Source organism: Lissotriton helveticus, chromosome 5_1 (genome assembly GCF_964261635.1).
Source record: "Lissotriton helveticus chromosome 5_1, aLisHel1.1, whole genome shotgun sequence".
In the NCBI taxonomy this organism is placed as follows: Eukaryota; Metazoa; Chordata; class Amphibia; order Caudata; family Salamandridae; genus Lissotriton; species Lissotriton helveticus.
Genome location: NC_136065.1, coordinates 760,728,797 through 760,752,788, shown reverse-complemented (window position 1 = coordinate 760,752,788; position 23,992 = coordinate 760,728,797). Strand labels below are relative to the sequence as shown.

Genomic DNA, 23,992 nt, shown 5'->3' with positions numbered 1-23,992 from the left:
AGGTCCCGGAATCCTCCCAGCTGGAAGATCGCTTGCTAACTGACTATATGGAGAATAGAGCCACTTCCCTAACTTACCGGAAACTAATGAATAATTTGCCAAACCCTTACTTAAACTGCGGGGAAAATGGGAGGGTGAACTGGGCGTAATGGACGAGACGGATTGGAACGCAGCGCTGGCATCCCCAAAAGAAGGGGGTATATCAACGAGATTCCGACTGGTGCAGTTTAAAATACTGCACCGGCTTTACTTTACAAGGACCACACTACACAAACTACGTAGGGCTGCCCACCCATATTGTCTTAGAAGTTGCGGAGGAGAGGGCACATTGCTGCACACACTTTGGGAATGTCCGAATATTGCCGACTACTGGCGACAAGTACTACGTACCATTTCCCAAACCCTAGAGGTATCCCTTACACCTGACCCGCGAATGTGCATGCTGAACATATGGGGACCGAATGACTTGTCGCGCCAGGGGCAACAATGGGCCACTGTGGGGATAATGGTCGCCAAACGGGATATAGCACAGAAATGGGGAGCGGCAGAAACACAGACTTTGGCACAATGGTGCAGAAATATGGACTTGCTTCTAGTGATTGAAAGAGCAGTTTATAAAATGAGAGCCAACCCCCGCAAATGGAATAAGATCTGGATGCCTTGGAATAGCTATCGGGGGGACATATGTGAGCCTTTGCCGGAGGAAGACATTGATAGTTCAGAGGATGAGGAAGACATAGAATACATAGATCTCTGATTGTCTGGGCGTGCAGAAATGTTGGAAAGGTGGTTTTAATAGATAGATCGGCCGACTCATGAGAAAAACCCCAGGGATTAACAGTACTGTTATGTTAATGTTAATGTTAATAGGTATTTGTAAGCGCTCGTACGCCCGGGGGCTTCATGGCGCTGTAGGAAGGAGCAAGCGCAGGGTCACAGGGGAGGGGGAGCAGCTCAACCGTGCGCCTGAGTGAAGAGCCAGGTTTTCAAGGAATGTCTAAAACTGAGGATGTTGTCATTCAGTTTCAAATGGAGGGGAAGGGAGTTCCAAAAACCAGCTGCCAGAAGGTCAAAGCAGCTGCCTCCAAGACGCTTCCTCTTGTAGGATGGAACAGTCAGAAGCAATTTATGAATAGAACGGAGATTACGTGAGGGAGTATATCTCTTAAACATGTCTCTGATGAAGAGGGGGCCAGAGTCGTGCAGAGATTTGAATACAATGCACCCTGTTTTAAACGCCACACGCTGCTCCACAGGCAGCCAGTGTAGCTGTTTCAGGCCAGATCTTACAGACTGCCTCTTTGAGAGGTTCAGGAGGAGTCTGGCGGCCTGATTCTGAACCAGCTGAAGGCGTTTGAGCTCTCCAGCTTGAATGCCAAGGTAAAGACTGTTGGAGAAGTCAAGTCTGGACAGAACCAGGGAGATGACTATCTGAGTGAGAGCGGCCGGGGAAAAGAAGCTGGCAATTTTCTTGATTTTCTTCAGCTGGAAGAAAGTAGCTGAGACAACTGCTCCGACTTGTTTTTTAAGGGAGAGGTCTTCGCTAATGTGTATTCCCAGACTCTTGACCGAACATGACTTAGATGGAGGAGTTCCCATACAGGAAGGCCAGAAGCTGGGGTTCCAGCTGTGGGCGCTCAGTCCCGGCAAGACCAATTCGGTCTTGCCAGGGTTAAGCTTCAGATGACTGCAGTTCATCCATTTTAAAATGTGGGACATAGTGTTTTGAAATTCAACCACAGCATCCTTGGTGTTTAACGGGAAAATCAACTGCAAATCGTCTGCATAGTTGAATATCGTAACTTTGGCCCTCCTAAGGGAGTACAATAGGGGGCGTAGATATACATTAAAGAGCAGGGGTGATAACGAGGAACCCTGCGGGACTCCACAAGTAGAGGATATAGTGGGGGCAGTGAAAGGTCCTAGTCTGACAGCCTGAGTGCGCCCAGTAATAAATGAGCGGATCCAGCTCAATGCCAGGCCCCTGAGACCTGCCTGCTCGACACGGTCGACCAAGATGTTATAGTCGACCGTGTCGAAAGCGGCTGAGAGGTCCAGCAGCACCAGAGCCTGATGTATTCCCTCATCCGCATTCCGTCTCAGAGTATTCTGCACCGAGAGGATGACCGCCTCGGTGGAATGACATGGGCGGAATCCAGCCTGATTCGGCGCAAAATACTCTGATTCTTCCAAAAACTTGGAGATGCTGTTACAGACATGAGCCTCCAAAAGTTTGGCACAGTAAGGTAGCAGGGATATGGGCCTGTAATTTTGCAGGTCCTGCGGATTAGCGCCTACTTTTTTTAACAGTGGAATGAGAAGGGCTTTTTTAAAATTTTCCGGGACTTTACCCTGAGAGAGCGTGCCATTCAGTAAGGAGAGTATACCCTCCGGAATACTGGCTCCCACTTCTTTCAGGATAAAAGGGGGGCAGATATCATCAGGAGAACCTGATGTAACTTTGGCGAGGAGTTTGAGCAGCGTAGTGCTGTCAACAGGGGGAAGCGAACTCAAGGTCGCAGTGTTGTGAGAATTGTCAGTCAATAAAAGCGGGGACTGAGTAATAGGGATGCTTTGTTTGATGGCACTAATTTTATCCGAAAAAAAAGAGTTTAGCGAGTTACACATCTCCTGAGTAGGAGCTAGCGGGAGAGACGTCCTATCGCTAGCACTCAAGTTCTCAACGATGTTAAACAACTCTTTGGACTTGTTGTGAGCATTAAGGATCTTTTTTGAGAAGTAGTCAGTTTTATGTTCCTGAAGCAGTTTTTGGTAATCCTTTCGTGTCTTGCAGTAGTTAACTCTGTCTACTTCTAAATAGTCAGTTCGCCACTTGCGCTCCATCTGACGAACTCCAAGTTTAAGACTTTTCAAAAGAGGCGTAAACCACCTATGAGCGTCATTGGGGCGAGAGCGGGGAAAGTTGGTGCAAGGAGCATAGACATCGGCTGCATGAAGTAGCCACCTCGAGAATGCTGCTTCCATTTCTTCAGTGTCCTGGGTTATGTGTATGGGTTAAATTGACAATGTGGAAGATGAAAAAAGTGATCACTGAAAAATATGTTGCCTGATGAGGCTATTGAGTCACACGTTTGTTTATGGTTATAAAATATAAAAGAAAGACGTATACTGATCCCTACAGAAATAAGTACTAGACCTTCTGCTATAATGTCACTAAAGTGTTACCGGCCAAGGGTGCTGGATGAAAAATTGTGTGATTACTTTACCAAAGTATCGAAATGTATGGCAGTCGGCCTCAGGGTTGTAGGCAAATGCTGTGTATGAGAAGCAGATGTCAATAAACGTCTTTTTATAAAAATAAAAAAAAAAAGTAAAGAAAAAAAAAGAAATGCTGAACCTGTTGAGGTAAAGGGGGGCAGAGCGGATGAGTGCAGGGGCTGCAGGGCCTGGAGGGGCCTCAGAGTTGTGTCTTAAACACTGCTTTATTTACCGAAGACACGTGCTTGTGCCTCAACCACAAAGGAGGGGCCACTTTCAGTGTCACCCTGTGTGGAACGTCGCACTCTAAATATAGGCACACTGGGCGCTTTCCCAAAGGATCACTCTGTCTAACCCTTTGCACAGCCCTTCGTGCTGCACAGAGACCCGAGACTCTCCCACTGGAGTTATGTTATGTTGTGATGTTATGGGTGTTTCTAAAGCTTGCTGATGACCCGGGGTGCACTGCAGCAGGTGTGTGAGGGAAGCAATGGGCACCTCCTCTTGAAGCCAGCTCTGCAGCTTCTGTGAAAGGCAAGGCCCCGGTGGGAATCAAAGAAAAGAAGTGGGCGCTATGTGTGCGAGAAGAAATGAAGTGGGCGCTATCCGTCCGAGGACAGTTGATGCCCATCATGGACGCCACTCTTTGCTTGCTGGGTTTCACCCAAGGGCCCCATCTGCATCGGGTCCTAAGGCCGCAGTGTCCTCGTGGTAGTTTTTAAACCACCCGCCGCCTCCACCAATCCGATAGTTTGATATCATATATAACATACACGTTTGGTCGAAGTACTGAAAGGTGCATTTTAAAACACTTCTGAAGGAGGCAGTTGTTCAGTCTCCTGCTGTGTATAACTCTGGAGCAAACACCTGCATTGGGCCCAAATGCCACATGAAGTTGGGTTGCTAAAAAATGTGTGGGCGGGACGCCTTAAATACTGTGAAACCCCGGGGGTCACGAGGTACCCCTTCTTTGGATGTCGCTTCGTTGGAGCATGTAGTCAGGAGCCGTAGGTTCTAATGATTGCGTCCACGCGACTGCTATTTACTGTTCATTTTAGTTTGCGCGCAGGGAAATTTCTCTTAAAATTGATTCAGCAAATCCGTTGTAATCTGTTGACAATGATGCCTCTACTGCAGACTCTCTCTTAAAGCAGGGGCGTAGCTATCAGTAGTGCAGCGGGGCAGTGGCACCGGGCCCATAGTTACCGGGGACCTGTCGAGCCCTAAATATAGCTATTTTTGCTACCAATCAAGGTGGGCCCATTTTTAGGTCTCGGCTAGCGTAGGCTGCACACATGCGCAGTCTGGCTGGCGAGATATAACCCCTTCGATGCTCATGACGGAACGGTTTCGTCATGAGCGCCGCTTAGGCTGTGCTTATGACGGAACCGTTCCGTCACGGCCCCACCCTTTTTTTAGAACCTTCAGCACAGCGCGAAAATTCGCGCCGCGCTGAAGGTGTTAATGACTCTGAGTAGCGAGGGTAAACCCCGCCCCTCTTCTCCATTGGCTGGCCTCCTAAAGGGCGGCCAGCCATTGGAGAAGAGGTCTCAGTTACGTCATTGTCTCGCTCCAAACCCCGTCTTTTTCGGATTGGGGATGTGTTTTTTAGGTTTGTTCTACCCTCTTCTCCATTGGCTGGAATGGTAAACAACAAGTCAAAAACACGCCCGTTGTTTACACTCCAGCCAATGGAGAAGAGGGGAAAAAGAAAACACGCCCCCCAGTCTGAAAAGGACGGGGCTTAGTTCCTTCGTGTTTATCTATTTCTAGCCTCTTCCTAATCCTCGTCGCCTCCTCTGCCCCACCCACCTTCTCACCTCTCTCCTCCTCTCCTGGGCTCACCCGGGCTTTCCCGTCCCGGCCGATGTGCTCCCTGGCTGCCGCTGCTGCTGGGCTCTGTGTGTGCCTGCCTTCCGCCGGCTCCTCCTCCCCCTTTCCCCGGCCGAGACAGAGAAGGCTTCCCCTGCTGCCCTCGGTTACATCCCCTGCTCCTTGCACTGGTGCCTCACTCCGGTGCTCAGGGCAGGGTCCCGCACACTCCAGCTGTTCTCGTTCAGAGTGACTCTCCAGACCGGGGGTGCAGCGACTGTGCAGGCAATACAGTGTCACCCTCCGGGATTGCCCGCCCGCCCCGCTCTCACCGGTGGCCGACACCTCTAGGAGAGCACCTGGCAGCTGGGCGATCCCCCGCTTCCAGCCATCGGCAAAAGCCGCTCTTTACCCTCACACTCTGTGCACCAGTTCCAGGCTGCCATTTTGTGAGCTCTGGCCCTCGCCGTAAACTGGAGCATCCTCTTCAATCGGGAGAGCTGGTGTCTGTATTCACTCGCTTCGCGCAGCTGGAAGATCAGCGCTATCGTGTCCCGCAGATTTGGCAAAGAATGTGAGCGGGGAGAGCCAGATTATTAACGGATTAAGTCTCCATCTGGCGGAGCTGCACTAAAGCACAGCCAACTCATCGTGGGCCCTCTAGCACCCCTCGGGTAAAAAAAAAAAAGTTCATGATAAGTCAAAAAAAAGGGGAGCTGTGTAGTGTCGACAGCAAGGTGGTTAAACATGAGTGGTAAACAAAGGAAAAGCAAAAACAAGTCTGCAGACTATCACTGTGATAGTAGCTTCATTCCTGCATCGTTCCAGGGGTGTCTGGTGCTTTGCTAAAGTGTGCAAATATAACAGGACTAGCACCGAGTTTAGATTTGCTCAGATAAGTGGTTAGCAAATTAGCGGAGAATTGTGAGAAAACAAAGAGAAAAAAACATGGTACTTTAGTTCAGAAGTGTCAATAGTGCCACTGACGAGAATGCCCCTGGACCTTCAATGTTTATCATCCTAGCCTTGGGCTAGAGTTCATAACTGATTCTAGCTCTCTGTGTAGAATCATTACGAAAGAGCTATTTGAAACAGTTTCAACCCAGGTTGGCAGGTGAGTTGCAGGAATGCAATATATAAGGGCTGCTTGGATCAAAATGTATGTTTATATTTTGCATGCAAAATCTGTGTGTTAGGGTGGCATGATCAGCGTAGACTCCAACCTATTTTCAACCAATGTGCTCCAGAACAATTTCAACTAGTGATAGGTATTTACAAAAGTTTGTCCCTATAATCATATATGGAATACCTGCGCTGTTTTAAGGCTCTAAAATGTCCTTTAAAGATACTGAAGGGAAAATTCTTAAGCTATCGCAGTACCTTTTATAGCTCAAGAAGAAGCACTGTGTTTAGAATAGGGGCCTCGTTATCTTAATAGTATTGCTGCCAATATACGTATCAATTTTATTATGAGAATATTAAATGCAAAAGCTACTACCATAACTCCATGTTGTGTTGGCGATCTGTTTAAATCCGAGTACATGGCTGCGCTGAGCCCCCGCGCGCGGCCGACCATCATTTCACGCATTGACCCCCCCCCACCTTGTAAGGAACCGCCTCTCCATGCTCAACTGGGCCGCATGAGGAGCATACAGGCCCTCCCCACCCCCTGCGCAAAAACCACTCGGAGCCTGCCTCGCACCATCTAGGTCTCTCCAGGATGCACGTCAGCACAGGGCCTCGGCACACAGCAGCAGAAGCAGCACCCTGGCAATGCACACAGCAAGAGCCTGCCCCTACACAAGCACACAGCAAGAGCCTGCCCTTACACAAGCACACAGCAAGAGTATGGCAACCCACACAGCAAGAGCCTGACCCTACACAAGCACACAGCAAGAGCCTGTGTGTGTGTGGGGCTGTGTGTGTGTGTGTGTGGGGCTCTCTGTGTGTGGGGCTGTGTGTGTGTGGGGGGGGCTCTGTGTGTGTGTGTGTGTGTGTGTGTGTGTGTGGCTCTGTTTGTGTGTGGCTCTGTGTGTGTGTGTGTGGCTCTGTGTGTAGCTCTGTGTGTGTGTGGCTCTGTGTGTGTGTGGGTCTGTGTGTGTGTGGGGCTCTGTGTGCGTGTGTCTGTGTGTGTGTGGGGGGCTCGGTGTGTGTGTGGGGCTCTGTGTGGGTGTGGGTCTGTGTGTTTGTGTGTGGCATTTGCGAGAGATTAAGCTATTGGCATTATAAATGAGAATGCCTTTTATTTATCTGTTTTCAAAACTAACACATAAATGAAAATTGTGTCATTTACAATGCCAATAGCTCTAACTTTTGCAAATGCTTGTTTTAGGACCTGTGCCCTGAGACTTGGCATCCAATTTAGGGTGTGATGCTCTCAAGTGCATTTTCTGATTTGAAGTTGTGTGTAACTATTTTGTTTTTGGGAGGACTTTTTCCTTTTTGTCTGATAGGCGTGCTGACTAAGTTCAACTTTTCCCTTCTCTGCCTTTCCTTTGTTAAAAGTAGAATGGCCTTTTACATATGTACAACATAAATGACCCAGTGGTTTGAGGGGAACCCCCAATGCTCCAGGTTTTGCATGAATCGCTGTAATAACTACAGGAAACAACTAGTAGAACGTTTATTCACGTCTTTTTTCATTTTACCTGCTCAGGGTTTCCCATAAGATACTCTGCCAGTCAAAATACGCGTTTTTACAGAAACAACTGGGCAACTGGCACTCAATAAAGTGCCTGATCTGCAAACGTCCATCAAATTTTAAATTCAATATAACATTTGCCTCTGCCTTTCAAGGCATCCCTGGTTGCGAAGTTCATCATACTTTGCATACTAAACATATCTTCCAGAGAATAATGTCTTTCTACAGTGTGCATGAAACTCATTAGTACAGTACAAAAGAAAAAGGAAGTTTAAGTTGTACTTTCCAGTAGAAGGTGGTCTAAGTTTTACTTTCCAGTGCCCGTGTGCAAAATCTTAGGCAAAATGAAGTAAGAATTAAAAAATCCAGCTTGCAAAAAAATAAAAAAATCAGGTTTGGGAAAACTTAGATGGCTAACAAAAAAAAATCAGGTTTGGTAACCAAAACTGAAACATTTATATTGTACTGTACTGTATTGTATTGCAACATTTATATTACTACCTCTATGTGGGGTGCTGAAGTGCTTGCCTACACGGGTAGCCCCCTTTACTGTGTAGGATATGTGGTTGGAAGGATGTTATCCTTTGTTTTGATCCTACATGGGAAGTGTTTACAAGTTGTGCGGGAGGACTACAGAGGTGCGATTATCATGTTATAGAATGCAGTGCTTAGCAGTGTGATGGATGAAAAAGTGTGCAAAAGAGGCATGCAGTTTATGGCTTTTAGTAAGCTAGCAACTTTGAGCAGCCCTGCAGAGTCCTTTTTGGTATTTCTTATGTTTGTGGACCACTTAGCTGGTTACTGCACTAGGTTGTCCATTGTGAGATATATATTTTTTTTATATAGTTTATGGTCCTGACCAGTCACAGGTTAGAGCGAGAAGTGGTGGAGAGATCTGCTGGGATGGACTTTATTAATATCATCCCAAATCTGACTGTCATTGTGGAATGTCAAGAAGTGGTCGTAGTATGTAGGTATTCAGGACCTGCAGCGGTGCACTAAATTAGAGACTCAGTTGGCCAGCAGTAAGTGGCAGATCTCTTTAGTTATTCCATGCCTGTTCAGATTGTAATGGGTGGTTTATTGCTGTGGGCTAGTGCAGTACTGGGCAATGGATATGACCCTTAGCAGTTTTGTTTTTATGAGGGTAAAAGAGTCAAGCAGGAAAGGGAATTAGGCAGCCTGTATGAACTACAACTGACTGTCTGGCTACTGAGTGTCTGATATTAGTTTTAGTGTAGGTTGTATATTGTATTGTGATTGCATTATGTTGCATTTATTACCCCTGACAAGGCATTGTTGTGCGTTATGCACACTGCTACAATACTAAGGGTTAGTGTTTTTGTAGGTGTCATTATTTATTGGAATTGGTCTACCAGAGCCTTCCATGCCCTTACTTCAGTTTCTATGTGGTATATTACATTAGCAGGAAATAAGGTGTGATATTTAGTGGGAGATGAGGTTCTTGGAATTATATGCACTGGTTAGCGGTATTAATAGCATAGCTACAGGAGATTAGGTATTATTGGGGTGCGGGTATAAAAATGAAAGGTGAGGTGTGTTCCTTGAAGTAAATTGCAGAGGTACAATAATAGGGGTTAAGGCAAGCATGCACACGAATTAGTAGGCTGTGAACACAGAGAGGAGGCTTGCAGAGGATGGAAAAGAAGCAGCGGGCCAATTGAAAGAAAAAGAAGAGTTGACAGTCAGACGTTTTAAGTCAAGCTAGCATTTTCATGCAGGGTTTTTAGAAATAATATGGAGGCTACCTCATATAGAATACAAAACTGTAAAGGGAAACAATATTTGCATTGTTACAATACAACTGTAATCCACGAGAACCCCAGTGCTCACACACACACACACACTAACATTACCCCCTGGGTAAATACAATTAAATTAATATGATTTCATTTTCCCATAAAACCGATGGGAGGAAACCGCAAAACAGGAATGTTTATATGTTTGCGCTAGAGATGCTCTTCTCCTTTCCATCTGATCATCAGGGTGGAATGAAGGACAACAGTCTGTTTTAATGAGTTTGTGTTAAAGTTCTGCTTCTCAGGCAGGATAGGTGGCCATGGACTGTCTCCAATGTGACCACTCACATCATAGGCACAATGAAGCCTCCAGCTGTCGTTCAGTCTTCCTGTTGCAGTAATCAGACACACAAAAGGAAAGGCCCTGTCAAAATAAGTCTTCACTTAGGCAAAATAAACTGAAACCCCGCCCTTCACACTTCCCAGTTCTCAAAGGTGCAGTGCGCAGAAGGAACAGTAATCAGCTGACCCTCTCCGACGAGGCCCTCTTTCAATTTCAGATCCTTCCCAACCCACCGTCTGGTAAATCATAGGAATGAATGCAAATGCTGCATACACTTCCTCCCGAAGCGGGATCCCTGGCACGTCATCAGCCAGACACCATACAAAGATATAAACATACACTATTGATGTTTTTGAGGGAAGAGGTGTAAGAGTAGTTATAGAAGCCCATGCAGATTCTTGGCGCTAATAAGAAAGAATCTGTATGCTAAAGTGCTGTCCTACTGAAATGCAGAGGCGCGCGCCATTTGTCAATGCCTACTACTTAACACAGCTTGTAATACTACTGACACACAAAGCTGCCCACCATACTTTATACTCACATCGCCAAGCTTGAGGCAGGTGCCCAGACTGTGAATGACATCCTCGGCGAGGTCAGAATGGTCAGAATCCCACACCAGGCCAATGGTAATAATCTGAGGGGAATTCATAAGGACACGTCGAATCCGGATCTTCTCACCACAATTACTCTGGAAGTTGGAAACCAAAAACAGTGTTAGTTCATAAAACAAGCAATTACTCCACCATCATCTGTTGATTCCGCTTTGATACCCCCTTAAGACTGTCTCCAAAGAATTTATAAAATATGTTCATGGAATTATGTTAACATAGCGAAACATTTCCTAACCCTTTACCTGACAACAGATAAACTACGGCAGTACATATATTTAAAAACAATTGTTGTCATTTCTAAAGGGCCTTTATCTTTTTTTGGCTTGTAAACAAAAGTGAGTCAGTGGCACTACTGCGTACAAGTATCTGTTGGAGAGAGACCAAGGACAGGTTCAGCTGGGGAGAATAGGATGATTCTGTTAATTTTACGGAAAAAAGAATGCAACATATCGTCTTTATTTTATATATTCTTAACATACATGAAACTAGTGCGTAATATGTAAAAATGAAAGGGCCATGGCCTTAGGTATTTCTTGGAAAACCAGTGTGGTTGGAGCTATCCAGTGTCCCTACCAGCACTGCCAAATGCAATTGTAGGTCACCTCACGCGGTAACCATGACTTGAATCCACATCTTTTACATTTTAGTAAGTATATTGAATATGTTGTTAATGAGGTGTGCTCTAAAATATATAGACAGCCAAAATCGTGACTAATTCAAATGACTCCATAGATCTTATCCCTCCAGAGACAGGTTGGTCAAAATGGGAAGAATCGATACCTCAACATGCCAACGCCAGTGTGGCCATATGGGCATGTTTTATCACATCTTATGGGAAGAATAGAACATACTGGGAAGACGTTATGTGTGCGATAACGCAAGTGAGCGGAACTAAGCTGCTGCCGGAGCCAAAACGGCGTCTCCTTAATATATGGGAGACGACTGATCTCAGTGGAAAATGTCAAATCTGGGTACCACTGAGTATAATCATTGCTAAGCAAAATATAGACAGACACTGGGGGGCACAGTACACCTCAACCCTTACTGAATGGAACAAAGACATGAACTGGGCCACGATAGCTGAATGAGCCGTATTCGAAAGCAGGGGTTGCCCCAAGAAATGGGAACAAGTGTGGAGAGGATGGAACACATATGGGGGGGGGGTCTCTGTCTGTCCCCTCCCTAAACTCCAGGGCGACAGGCATAGGGAGGTATCATCAAGGAAGCCCCACTATCTAGATACAAGGGACTATTTCAAGTATTTGAATAAAATGTACTGCATTGAAAAGTGATGGGTGGAATATATGGCGGTGATATTATCCAGATCGTAACTAATTGTTAGTCTTTTTTGGCTCAGTAAAAAGATTAAAATATATATATATTCGAGTCGAGTGAACAAGGCCGGTAGCTTCCGGCCGAAACGCGTCATGGCGACAGGGTGGTAGCACAATAAAAACCACTGAAATCAATTTGGGTCTGCACTTGCCTTTCTTCGCATGTCAAGGGGATTAAGTGGCAAGCATGTTAAAATATATATATATATATATATATATATATATATATATATATATATATATATATATATATATATATATATATATATATATATATATATATAAAGTAAAAAAGACATAGGTTTCAGGGACGTTATAGTTAGTTGGACATTTGACTCATAGAAAGCCATAGAAATTGCCCTCTTATGGTTAGTTGAGCTAACTATAACTCGCGCCACCGCAATGCACTGCTGATGACATCACATATTACATCATTCATGACATGGTCAGTGATATCACTGATGACATCACTGATGACATCTCAAATGACATCACTGATGACATCATCCAGTGACTATGTGTTTCTATAAAATGTAAATATGTTTTATATATATATATATATATATATATACCACGGTATATTGAAGAATGAATGGGTGTATAAGAGTCAGGAAGGATGATTAAGTAGGTGTGTGACTGACTGTATAAGTGAGTGATTCATTGTGTCTTACTTTATGCATATGTTAGCAACTGATACAGACATTCACACAGTTTAGGTTTTCAGTTGGTGTGTAAGCGGTTGCATGGTTTGGTTAGCAGCTAAATGAGAATCTATATGGGCTATTGATTGCTTATCTGAGTATCTGTATGGGTGCCTGAGTATCTGTGTGGATGGGTGGGGGTGTGACTCTGTGCAGAGATATGTGAGTGGATAATTCTCTACGTATATGTGTTCAAGTCTGTATCTGTGAAGGGCTGTATGGCTTGGTGATTTTGTGTGTATGGGTGTCTTGGTGAGTGAATGGATGCCTCAGTGGTACATGTGTGAGTAACTGCATATGTGAAAGGCAGTATATGTGAGTGTCAGACTGTATAAATGACTATATGCGAGAGTGAGTGATTGTGAGAGTGCCTGTATGGATCAGTGTGTGCTTGTAATAGTTATTGTATTAGAGTGAAAGTATGTGTTAGTAAATGTTTAAATAAGGGAGGTGGTATGTGTATAAGTGTATTGGTGAGTAAATAAAAGTGTGATTCATTATTTCCATTACTGACTAGGTGTGTGAATAACTCTATGAATGAGAAGCGGTGTGTGAGTGTCTGTATAGATATGTGACTTGATATGATAATGCTCTATTGATGGCTGACTGTATGTATGAGTGACTGCATGGGTGAATAAATGGATGTGTGTGTGTAGACCTAGGAATTAGTGAGTGGATATGTACTAACTGGTATTGGTGTGTTCATGGTTTCGAAAATTATAGTCTGAAGGGTGTATATCAAGTGTTATATTAGGGTCTGATGAGGTGCATCAGATGTTCACGTAGATGATGTCATCAGTGATGTAATCAGTGATGTCATTTGAGATGTAATCAGTGATGTCATCAGTGATTTCACCAGCCATGTCATGAATGATGTAATATGTGACGTCATCAGCAGAGCATTGCGGGGGTGCGAGTTATAGTTAGCTCAACTAACTATAACAGGGGAATTTCTACGGTTTTCTATGAGTCAAATGTCCAACTAACTATAACGTCCTTGAAAACTATGTTTTTTTTGTGAATTTCAAAGGTTTTTTAAATGCTAATTCCTAACTATAACGTCTGTGAAACCTATGGGTTTTTCAGTGAATTTCAATGGTTTTTTAAATGTTAATTTCATATTTTAATATTTATAAAACCTATATTTTTTCTATTTTTTTTGTAATATTTTGGAATTCTATTATCCTTTTTTCTTAACTTTACAAATTATGTAATGTTTTATATCTTCATAAAAAAATATTATATCTTATTTTTCTTTTTTTATAGAAAACTGGAGTCCCGTACCGGTAGTGTACCAAGCTCCATCAGCACGCAAATCCTATATGCCGTATTGCTAAACTCGTAAAGGATGCGCATTTCGTATCTGACAGGTTCATGGCAGCGTATCTTGCGTAACATCATTTACGTATGAGGTCGCGCCAGCTGCTACTTTGGTATGCGACGGGTACCAAGCCGCGCGTTACGTCATGTACGAATGGGGTCGCGCCGGGTACGCCTTCCCCGCATTTTTAGGTTTTTCCTAGGCAGCGCATGCGGCGAGAGATGCTGTATACAGTATTGTGGGGGAAGCTCCGCCCACTTTCTGCCCAAGCATTTGATTGGCTGAAATCTGAAATGCTGAATTCTCTTTGATTGCCAGCGTGGTAGTCCCGCCTTCTTATTGCTATGACGTTATTTTTATAGTTCCATGGCTATCAGCCCCTTTACTTCAGCAACTCTTTTGTTACCCTCTCTCCCTCTGTTCTCTCCCAAAGTCCGTGACTTCTTTGACCACCACCACCCCCCCACCCACTCCCGTTCCTGCCTACTTCGGCACCCGCATTTTTGTTTACCACCCAATAGAACTCGCGTAAATATGAGTCCTATTGCATTTGTAATGCTTTTTTTCATATGATTACCTGCCTGCATTTGCACTTTTTTTTGCCTGATCGGTCCTGACTCTCGCATGCGCGCGATGCTTTACATCGTGCGCATGCGCGCCAAAAGTGTTACTCTGTAGTGCAGCGGCTGCCTCTGGCTCGGCATGCAGTGATTCGAATCACGCTCGGCTGGCTGGCTGCAGGATGCAGGCGTCTTTGCCTCACTTCTCTTCACAGCGGGTGCCGAGGCACTGTGAACAAGCCCCTGTATAACCAGCCGTCCTTTGTCACCAGACACATGGCCCGACTGTGCAAACAGAGGTTTAATGTCTCTCGCATGGCCGGAGGCTGCTGGTGATGGATAAGAGATCTGAAAAGGTGGCTGGAGGGGTTAGTTTGAGGGCAGCGGGCCCGGCTCTTGTGATAAGAGAGGTAAATAGGTCCAATGAAAGGGGTCACCTCTTCAAACAAGTGTAGCTGCCATCTCTTATTGGCTCTTCAGTTAAAAGACAGACCCCCACCTCTGAACAGAATAACAAAGTTAACAGCCTCCTTATATTTATTTATATTTTATCTTATGTAGCATCGACTCCACCCAGTGGGCCGTCATAGCGCAGTACGACACACTCGCAAAGACGGCTGGTCAACCATTTATTGACTGCTGTAAACACGCTCCTAATGCAGTTGAAATACGTCCTAAAAGCTAACAGTATGCTAGTTTTTTTATGTCTCAAGACTATATCGAAAGAACTTTAACGTGTATATAAGAGCAAGTGATAATCTAAAATATTTTAAACATTTACATATTTCTAACTGTAATAAACCTATATTATGGCAAATATATTTTCTAAAAATTATGTCAGGTGCGGTCTCCTTGCGCGCTGGGTGCGCGATTGCCATGTGACATTAAAAAAAAGCATTTGATTAGTTCACAACATCTTCCATTGTAGTCATTCTCTCTACAGCATTTGATGAGACACACCTCTTCTGCTTAGAGAGCTTTTTTGAAAACATTTTGCTATGTACACATATCTTACACTACACACAACATGCAACCATCATCTTCATCAATATTAATAGTCTGTGAAGTAGCCTTCCACCTGTGATAGCCATGCACCAAAGTTCCCCACTGCCAGAGGTAACATGGTTGCATACGCTGTCCACAGCACAATGTAATGTGGTACGGCCCAGGGGCAGCATCATGCATAGCTAATGAACACACAGACACAGATAGATAGTGAAAGTGGGTACGGGCATGTGCGCCCGACTACTTTTAATTACCAGGGTCACATTTCCAGTGACGTCTGTGTTGGATGCATTAGGGGTGAGTGTAAACCAGCCCTCAGGGAACGGTTGCTGCTAGAATCAACTACAACAGTAATCATTGGATCGCGACTCGATCTGAATTGTGAACATTGCTGTCTGCAGTGTAAATTTAAGGCAGTAGTCAGCACAGACATCCATGAATACTTTTTCGCACTTCCTCTTCACAAAATACAACATAAACTACAAAAAACTCTGCAATAAATAAATCAAAACAATTTGAATAGTGATCTCTGCTGTCCACAGTGTAGACTGTTATTCAGTGTTCTTTTCCACTACCAAGAAGAATTTGGTAATTGTACTAAACCTACAACTCATCTAAAAAAAGTTCTTCAAGCAAGTATACTAAAAGGATATTGTGTATATTTCATTAGAAGTTGTAGTTAGTTGCCTACTGCATTCTGTAATTAAACAATCGCCACTCGATCTGAATTGTGAGCCCTGCTGACCGCAGTTTAGGCCAGAGCCAGTGGTCATTAACGCCTCACAGCCACGTGCCGTTTGACTCCGTAGCACGGAGTTGGTTGCACCTGATCGATGAGGGTACACAGAAATCATCACACACTTTAACTTCTGACATCCTCAATCATAGAATATAGAACCCGTTTCACTGCTCGGACCTGCTGTACCGCGGTGTACTCCACCGATTGCTATCAACCAAGACCAATAATCATGTGCATCAGTTAGCTACGAAAGCACAGAGTCTGATGCACCTCAACAGAGGAAGCTGTGAAAAACCATACAGCAGGTAATATCGAACATCGTCCATTGTGGGATCAAGACACCATTCCACTGTTGGCACCTAGAGTTGGTTGCACATGGTCGAAGGTTGTACCTTCATCTCCACTCTCAGATGCAGTTCTAACATTGTCCGTTGTGGGATCAAGACACCGTTCCACTGTTGGGACCTAGAGTTGGTTGCACCTGGTCGAAGGGAGTACCTTCATCTCCACTCTCAGATGCAGTTCTAACATCATGTATTGTGGGACCAAGACACCGTTCCACTGTTGGTACCTGTTGGACTACTGTCTTAGTAGTATATAGAGCACCCCACGGTGCTGGGCCTCAGGCTGGGCGATGTGGGCCTATGTCGTGGTAGCCAGCGTTGATCTCAGGAGCCTTCCGAGCTCGCAAACCTCGGCCCAGGAGCTTCTGCAGGAACGTGGTGGGTCCTCTTTCATATACGGCGGTGTCGAAAGGTGAACTGTGGGGCATATGTGCGTCGCAGCGTCCATGACAGTCTCTCGGGACCAGCAGGCTGAGAGCATCATTCACGCAGCCACCTTTGCTCACGCCGTCAGCCTCGTGGCGGTGTAAGCTGCGCATGCAAAAATGGTGGCCCCTTTGATCTTCCTTTTGGGACCCTCCATCCAGGCAGTTATGAATATCTCACTGGCTAAGGGACAAGTCCCCAGAGAATGGAAGATTGCGGTGGTAAACCCAATAAGGAAAAAAGCGGCCTCTCCCTGGACAGATCTTTCTAACCTCCGGCCCATCTCCCTCTTACCATACATCGGTAAGATGACAGAGAAGCACGTGAACACCCATCTATCAAATCATATCGAGGCAGCGGAAGGCCTAGACCCTTCACAATCTGGGTTTAGACCTAATCACAGCACCGAATCAGCCCTACTAGCAGTGACCAATAACATCAGGATGTCACTGGACGGTGGGGGGTCTATGATTCTGGTGCTGTTGGATTTATCCGCTGCTTTCGATACGGTGTCTCACGAATTGCTTCTCGGCCGTCTGAGGGATGTGGGACTGGGAGGTGTAGCCCTGTCCGGGATGGAGAGTTTTCTCTCCGGCCGCTCTCAAGAAGTCAGGTTGGGCTCCCATAAATCCACCTCTAGGGAGCTCACCAGGGGTGTGCCACAGGGCTCGTGCCTAAGCCCCACATTATTTAATGTGTATGTGGCCCCCCTGGCTGACTTAGTGAGGTCCTTTGGGTTTACCCCGGTGTCCTACGCCGACGACACCCAACTTCTGTTCCCTTTTAAAACCTTTTCACCTGCTCTACAAAAGTCTTTTGCAGAAGGCATGAGGGCAGTGTCAAAATGGATGGCTGAGAACTGCCTGCAGTGCAATGTGGCCAAAACAGAGGTACTATTGTTTGGGGATGCGGTGACACAATGGTCTGATGAGTGGTGGCCCTTAGAATTGGGACCTGTTCCCATCCCAAAACAGACCGTGAAAAACTTGGGAGTGTTATTCGATCAATCCCTGACATTTAAAGATCATGTCAATCAAGTTGCCGGTACTTGCTTTAGGGCCATCGGACTGTTGAGAAGGGTGTTTCCCTATCTCCCGGACAATCATAGAAAGACCTTAGTCCAGGCATTAGTTATCAGTAGACTGGATTACTGTAATGGCCTCCTTCTATCAACCAATGAAGGCCAATTCAACAGACTACAATAGTCCAAAACACGGCTGCGAGGTTAGTCCTTAACGCTCCATCTAGGACTCCCTCCCGACCTCTACTGGCTGAACTCCACTGGTTGCCAGTGCGGCAACGCACTAAGTTTAAAATTTTGTGTATTATTCACAAATGTCTGATAGGAAAGGGCCCTAAATATCTTACAAAGGCCTTTCTGCCCTATGTTCCAGGCCGCTCCCTGCGATCTAGTAACCTCCAGCTATTACCGGTTCCTAAAATAAAAAAATCTCGACAAGGAGGTCGTGCTCTGGCGCATGCTGGACCTGCTCTCTGGAATTCCCTTCCCCTCACATTAAAACTCATTACCAACCACCTATCCTTTCGTAAAACCCTTAAAACCCACCTTTTCACTAGTAGTTAATCATTCCTCATGACCCAGCAATTTTCTGTAATGACCTGGTACAGTACTTGCTCCTTCTTATGGCAAAAGCACGGAGATACCCCTGCGGGGGTCTATTCAGGCGCTATACAAGCACATAAATAAATAAATCAATAAATACCTAGCAGATCCGTTCGCAATTTTGGAAGAGAACCACAAACAGAGAAACGTGCCTATTATTCACACCCCTAAACTCGCCTTGGGTATGCTGAGCCAGTCCACTACGCTAAAGATTGGGGGGGGGCATGTACGCGCTATGTTTTCGTAATTTTCCCTACTCACTGTACTATCATGGTTGTGTCCACTGTCCACTTCACTCAATAAACCATCATTGTATGTTGACATGTACATGTCTGTGTTCTGCATACTCAAGTCTGTCCGGCACATCCCCTCAACATTTTGCATTGTATACTTTTATAATCGAGAATCACTTGCCACCTTCGCACATACTTAGCTCCCATCTCTCCCGGCATTCTGCATTGTGCGGCACAGGTGCCATGACATGTTTAGTTTGTGTACATGGCTAGCCACGGTTCCAACAGTACGTAGTGTTGTTGTGTCTGCTAGGTGTACATGTTGTTTGTCATGTTGTATGTGATTATTCCCACCCACACAAAGTAACTCCCAAAGTTCAACTTGGCCTTCAATACTTACTTTGAAACAGATTTCATTAAACTGAGCAAACTGAAAGCGCATTTGTTTCTTTTTTTTTCTTTTTCTTTTTCTTTTTCAATTGCAGTGAAAAAAGAACAAATACTTTACAGCGAGGAAAAAATAAACAGAGTGTAGCAACAAAAAGCGCCTTTGTTCAAACAGAAGTGTCTCTCACTTCTGCTAAATAAATGCATCAACTTCAGATAGCACAAACTTCAAGTAAAATACAGTCCCTTTTTAAATACGAACCTCCCATTACACTTTGTGAATTGTTAGACAAGGCTACAGGCCCAACGGATGAACGGAATTACCCCAAATGTGGCAGGGAGAAGGAATACATTGCTCCTACCCTCCTCTTTCCTACTTTTTTCCCTTTTTTTCCTTTAATCGCTACAACTAAATCACAAAATGGCTGCCAATACTTCCTAGTTGCAACCGCTCACAGCCAATAAGCAGCAAGCTCGTGCTCGTAACGCCTCAGCCAATCAGATGGCAGAATTCTCAAATATCCATATCTGTAAATTTCTATATTTCTCAAAAACTACTGAACGGATTTACACCAAATAAACAAAAGCGTGCTTTCTAGACCAAGACCCTTCTCTCTGCCAAATTTGGGGTAATTCCGTTCACCTGTTCGACCTGTAGCCTTGTCTAAAGTTTCCTATGGAAATTGCATGGAGAAAACACATTTTGGGACCACCCTTTTTTCTGAGCCCCCTTGACGAATCACCCCCAAACTTTCAACATAGGAGCTGATATGAACAAAGAATTGGTTTGGAAAATTTCATGAAGATTCATCAAACTGCGCAAAAGTTATAAGCAAAACACAAATGTTCTTCCTATGGAAACTTGGTCCTAGCTATAACTACCTACTGGCGACCGCATATAATATTCATTGAAAAAAGCATACGTTTCACACATGTTATAGTTAGCTGGACATTTCACCCATACAAAACTATTGAAATTCCCCCGTTATAGTTAGTTCAGCTAACTATAACTTGCGTGCCCGCAATGCACTGCTGATGACATCACATATTACATCACTCATGACCTAGTCAGTGACATCACTCATAACATCACTGATGACATCTCAAATGACATCACTGATGACATCATCCAGTGAATGTTTGTCTTTCTGGAAAAACATTTTTTTTTATATATGTATATCTAAAGGTCGATGGAAAAATAAATGGGTAAATAAGTGTCTAAATGGATGTTTTTTCGTAAAATTGATTGTATAACTGACTTATTAAGTGTATCGTCGTGAATAAATGTATTAGCGAGCAATGTTTAAATATGTAAATATCTGTATCAGTGTCTCACTTTGTGTATAAGTGGCTGCATGGGTTGGTGAGTAGCTACATGAGTGTCTATATGGGTTATTAGTTGGTTTTTTGAGTATCAGAATGAGTGTCTGTATGGTTTGGTGGGAGGTATTACTTAGCGCACAGATGCATGAATGACTGACTCACTGTTTGTATGTGTTTTGAAGATAGCATGTGCACAGGACTGTATGGGTGGATGAGTGTGTGTATGGGTGTGTTAGTGAGTGAATGACTGTCTCAATAGTACCTTTATGTGTAACTACATATGTTTTAAACTAGTATATGTGAGTATTGATGTATATAAGTGAGTATATTTGACAGTGAGAGATTGGAAGAGTTCCTGTATAAATAAGTATGTGTTTCTATAAGTGATTGTTTAAGAGAGTGAGTATGTGTACGTTTCGGTGGAAGTAAGTGTAGTGGTGTGTGTATAGCTGTGTATGCAAGTGAATGGATGTTTGATAGTTTATTTGCATGTGTGAGTATGTGTGTGAGTAAACTCTATGGATGAGTATCGGTGTGTAACAGGATGTATAGGTGTATGAGTACATGTGATGAGTGAGTACATGTATGAGTGACTAGATAGAATTGTTGGTGAATGAGTGGATGTATATGTAGATGTTGGAATTACTGAATAGGTTGTTGTAACTGCTATTGGTATCTCTATTTTTTTGAAAATTTTAGTTTCTATTTTTGAATGTGTGTATCAAAGATATATTAAGGTGAGAGGAGGTCTGTCACTCTTTCACAAGGATTATGTCATCAGTGATGTCATCAGTGATGTCATTTGAGATGTCATGAGTGATGTCATGAGTGATGTCACTGACCATGTCATGAGTGGTGTAATATGTGACGTCGTCAGGAGTGCATTGCGGGCGCGCGAGTTATAGTTAGCTGAACTAACTATAAAGGGGGAATTTCAATGGTTTTGTATGAGTGAAATGTCCAGCTAACTATAACATGTGTGAAACCTATGTTTTTTTTAGTGAATTTCTAAGGTTTTTCAAATGCTAATTCCTAAACTATAACGTGGCTAAAACCTATGGTTTTTTCAGTGAATTTCCAAGGTTTTTTAAATGCTAATTCCTAATTATAACGTGGCTGAAACCTATGGTTTTTTCAGTGAATTTCAAATGTTTTGTAAATGTTAATTTTTAAATGTATTAATTGTTATATTTTTTATACTGATTTACTACATTGTTTTAAAGTATTTATTTTTAGATATTTTATTTTTTAAATTACATTACATATTTTTAATATAAATTGAAAAAATGTTTTTAAAAATATTGAAATTGTAATATTTCTTTTTTTAAATATATAATATATATATTAATATATATATATTATATATAATTTATATAGCAGGCAATGATATCCTATGGAAGGAAATTCAAGTTACTGGTAAGTACGGTTAAAATTACTTTTCAGGTCAGTACTAGGCTGAAAGATGCAGCACTGAGGTCTCTCCTGATAACAGGTGAGTAAATCGGAATTCGTAGTTCGGCTGATTTTAGAGGAATTTTTTAAAGTTCCAAAACTCCACACTTCGAAGAATTTCCAAGTGAAACCAGTCAATGTTAGCCTATGGAAGGAAATTCAAGTTACTGTAAGTATGGCTAGAATTACTTTTCAGGATCAGTAGTGGGCTGAAAGATGCAGCACTGAGGTCTCTCCTGATAACAGGTGAGTAAATCGGAATTCGTACTTCGCTGATTTTAGAGGAATTTTTTATAGTTCCAAAACTCCATACTTCGAAGAATTTCCAAGTGAAACCAGTCAATGTTAGCCTATGGAAGGAAATTAAAGTTACTGTAATTATGGTTAGAATTACTTTTCAGGATCAGTAGTAGGCTGAAAGATGCAGCACTGAGGTCTCTCCTGATAACAGGTGATTAAATCGGAATTCGTAGTTTGGCTGATTTTAGAGGAATATTTGTACGTTTCAAAAATAAACACTTAGAAGCTTTTGTGGTGAAAACCACACAATAGATTCCTATGGAAGGAAATACAAGTTACTGGTAAGTACACTTAGATTTATTTTTCAGGGTCTGTACTGGGCTCAAAGATGCAGCACTGATGTCTCTCGTGATAACAGGTGAGTAAGTCGGAATTCTTGGCTCAGCTGATTTTAGAGGAATATTTTGCTCAATAGTAAAGGAAGGGGGTGGGGCCTGAGGTGACATGTGCAAACACGCCCTGTGGCGCATTTTAAGTTGGGGAATTAATTCTTCTTCAATCCTGAGGTCCCCTGTGGGCCACCTATCCTATCAGGTACCTCCAGTATGCGTCAGGGAGCTGCGTTGCAGAGAGGTGTTCAGAGGCCCCCCCCTTTTTACAAAACTCTGCAACACAGCTCCGTGGCACTTACTGTAGGTACTGGTTGGGCTAGTTGGCCCCTAGGGGACCTCTGGATTGAAGAGGAATTAATTCTCAACTTAAAATGTGCCACAGGGCATGTTTGCACACATATCACCTCAAGCCCCGCCCCCTACCTTCACCACTGTGCAAACGCACCTCGCAGCGCGTTCTAAGTTGGTGGATTAAGTGCCCTTGCATACTGGGGGTCCCTGGGGGCCAACTAGCTCATCAGGAACCTCCAGTATGCGCCAGGGGGCTACGTTGCAGAGAGGGGTAAAAAGGGGCATGGCCTCATTACACCTCTCTGCAATGCAGCCCCCTGGCGCGTTTCCAGAGTGGGAACTAAATCCCCTTGAATACTGGGGGTCCCTGTGGGCCAACTAGCCCACCAGGAACCTCCAGTATGCGCCAGGGGGCTGCGTTGCAGAGGGGTGTAAAAAGGGGCGTGGCCTCATTACACCTCTCAGAAACGCAGCCCCCTGGCGTGTTTCCAGAGGGGGAACTAAATCCCCTTGAATACTGGGGGTGACTGGGGGCCAAATAGCCCACCAGGAACCTCCAGTATGCGCCAGGGGCTGCGTTCTAGAGAGGTGTAAACAGGGGCATGGCCTCATTACACCTCTCTGCAACGCAGCCCCCTGGCGCGTTTCTAGAGGGGGAACTAAATCCCTTTGAATACTGGGGGTACCTGGGGGCCAACTTGCCCACCAGGAACCTCCAGTATGCGCCAGGGGGCTGCGTTGCAGAGAGGTGTAAAAAGGGGCGTGGCCTCATTACACCTCTCTGCAATGCAGCCCCCTGGCACGCTTCCAGAGGGGGAACTAAATACCCTTGAATACTAGGGGTCCCTGGGGGCCAACTAGCCCATTTGGAACCTCCCATATGCGCCAGGGGGCTGCGTTGCAGAGAGGTGTAATGAGGCCACGCCCCTTTTTACACCTCTCTGCAACACAGCCCCCTGGCGAATACTGGAGGTTCCTGGTGGGCTACTTGCAGAGTGGCGCAGGCAGGGGGCATGGCCTCCTCCCCGATTCTGTTTTTTTGTTTTTAAGAAGCGGGGCTGTGTAGCCCCCCCCGTATTTTTTGGGGGGCCCTGGGGACACCATCCCCCTGGGCCTGACCCCAAAAATTATTTATTTACTTTTTTAACGGGAAGGGGGCCCTGGGGCCCCCCTTCCGTGGCTAATCCAAGCCTCGGGGACCCCATCCCCCGGGGCATGCCACATTTTTTTTTTG

The 23,992-nt window shown here is 44.5% G+C and overlaps 1 protein-coding gene across 2 annotated transcripts in view; it reads right to left on the bottom strand.

Annotated features, from left to right (window-relative positions):
* USP54 (ubiquitin specific peptidase 54) overlaps positions 1-23,992 on the bottom strand; it is a 2,015,813-nt gene that overhangs the window by 1,189,690 nt on the left and 802,131 nt on the right. For both annotated transcript variants that reach the window (XM_078643238.1, XM_078643239.1), the window contains exon 8: positions 10,317-10,463. In XM_078643238.1, the coding sequence (XP_078499364.1) occupies positions 10,317-10,463 (147 nt within the window). The remainder of the gene's footprint in view (positions 1-10,316; positions 10,464-23,992) is intronic.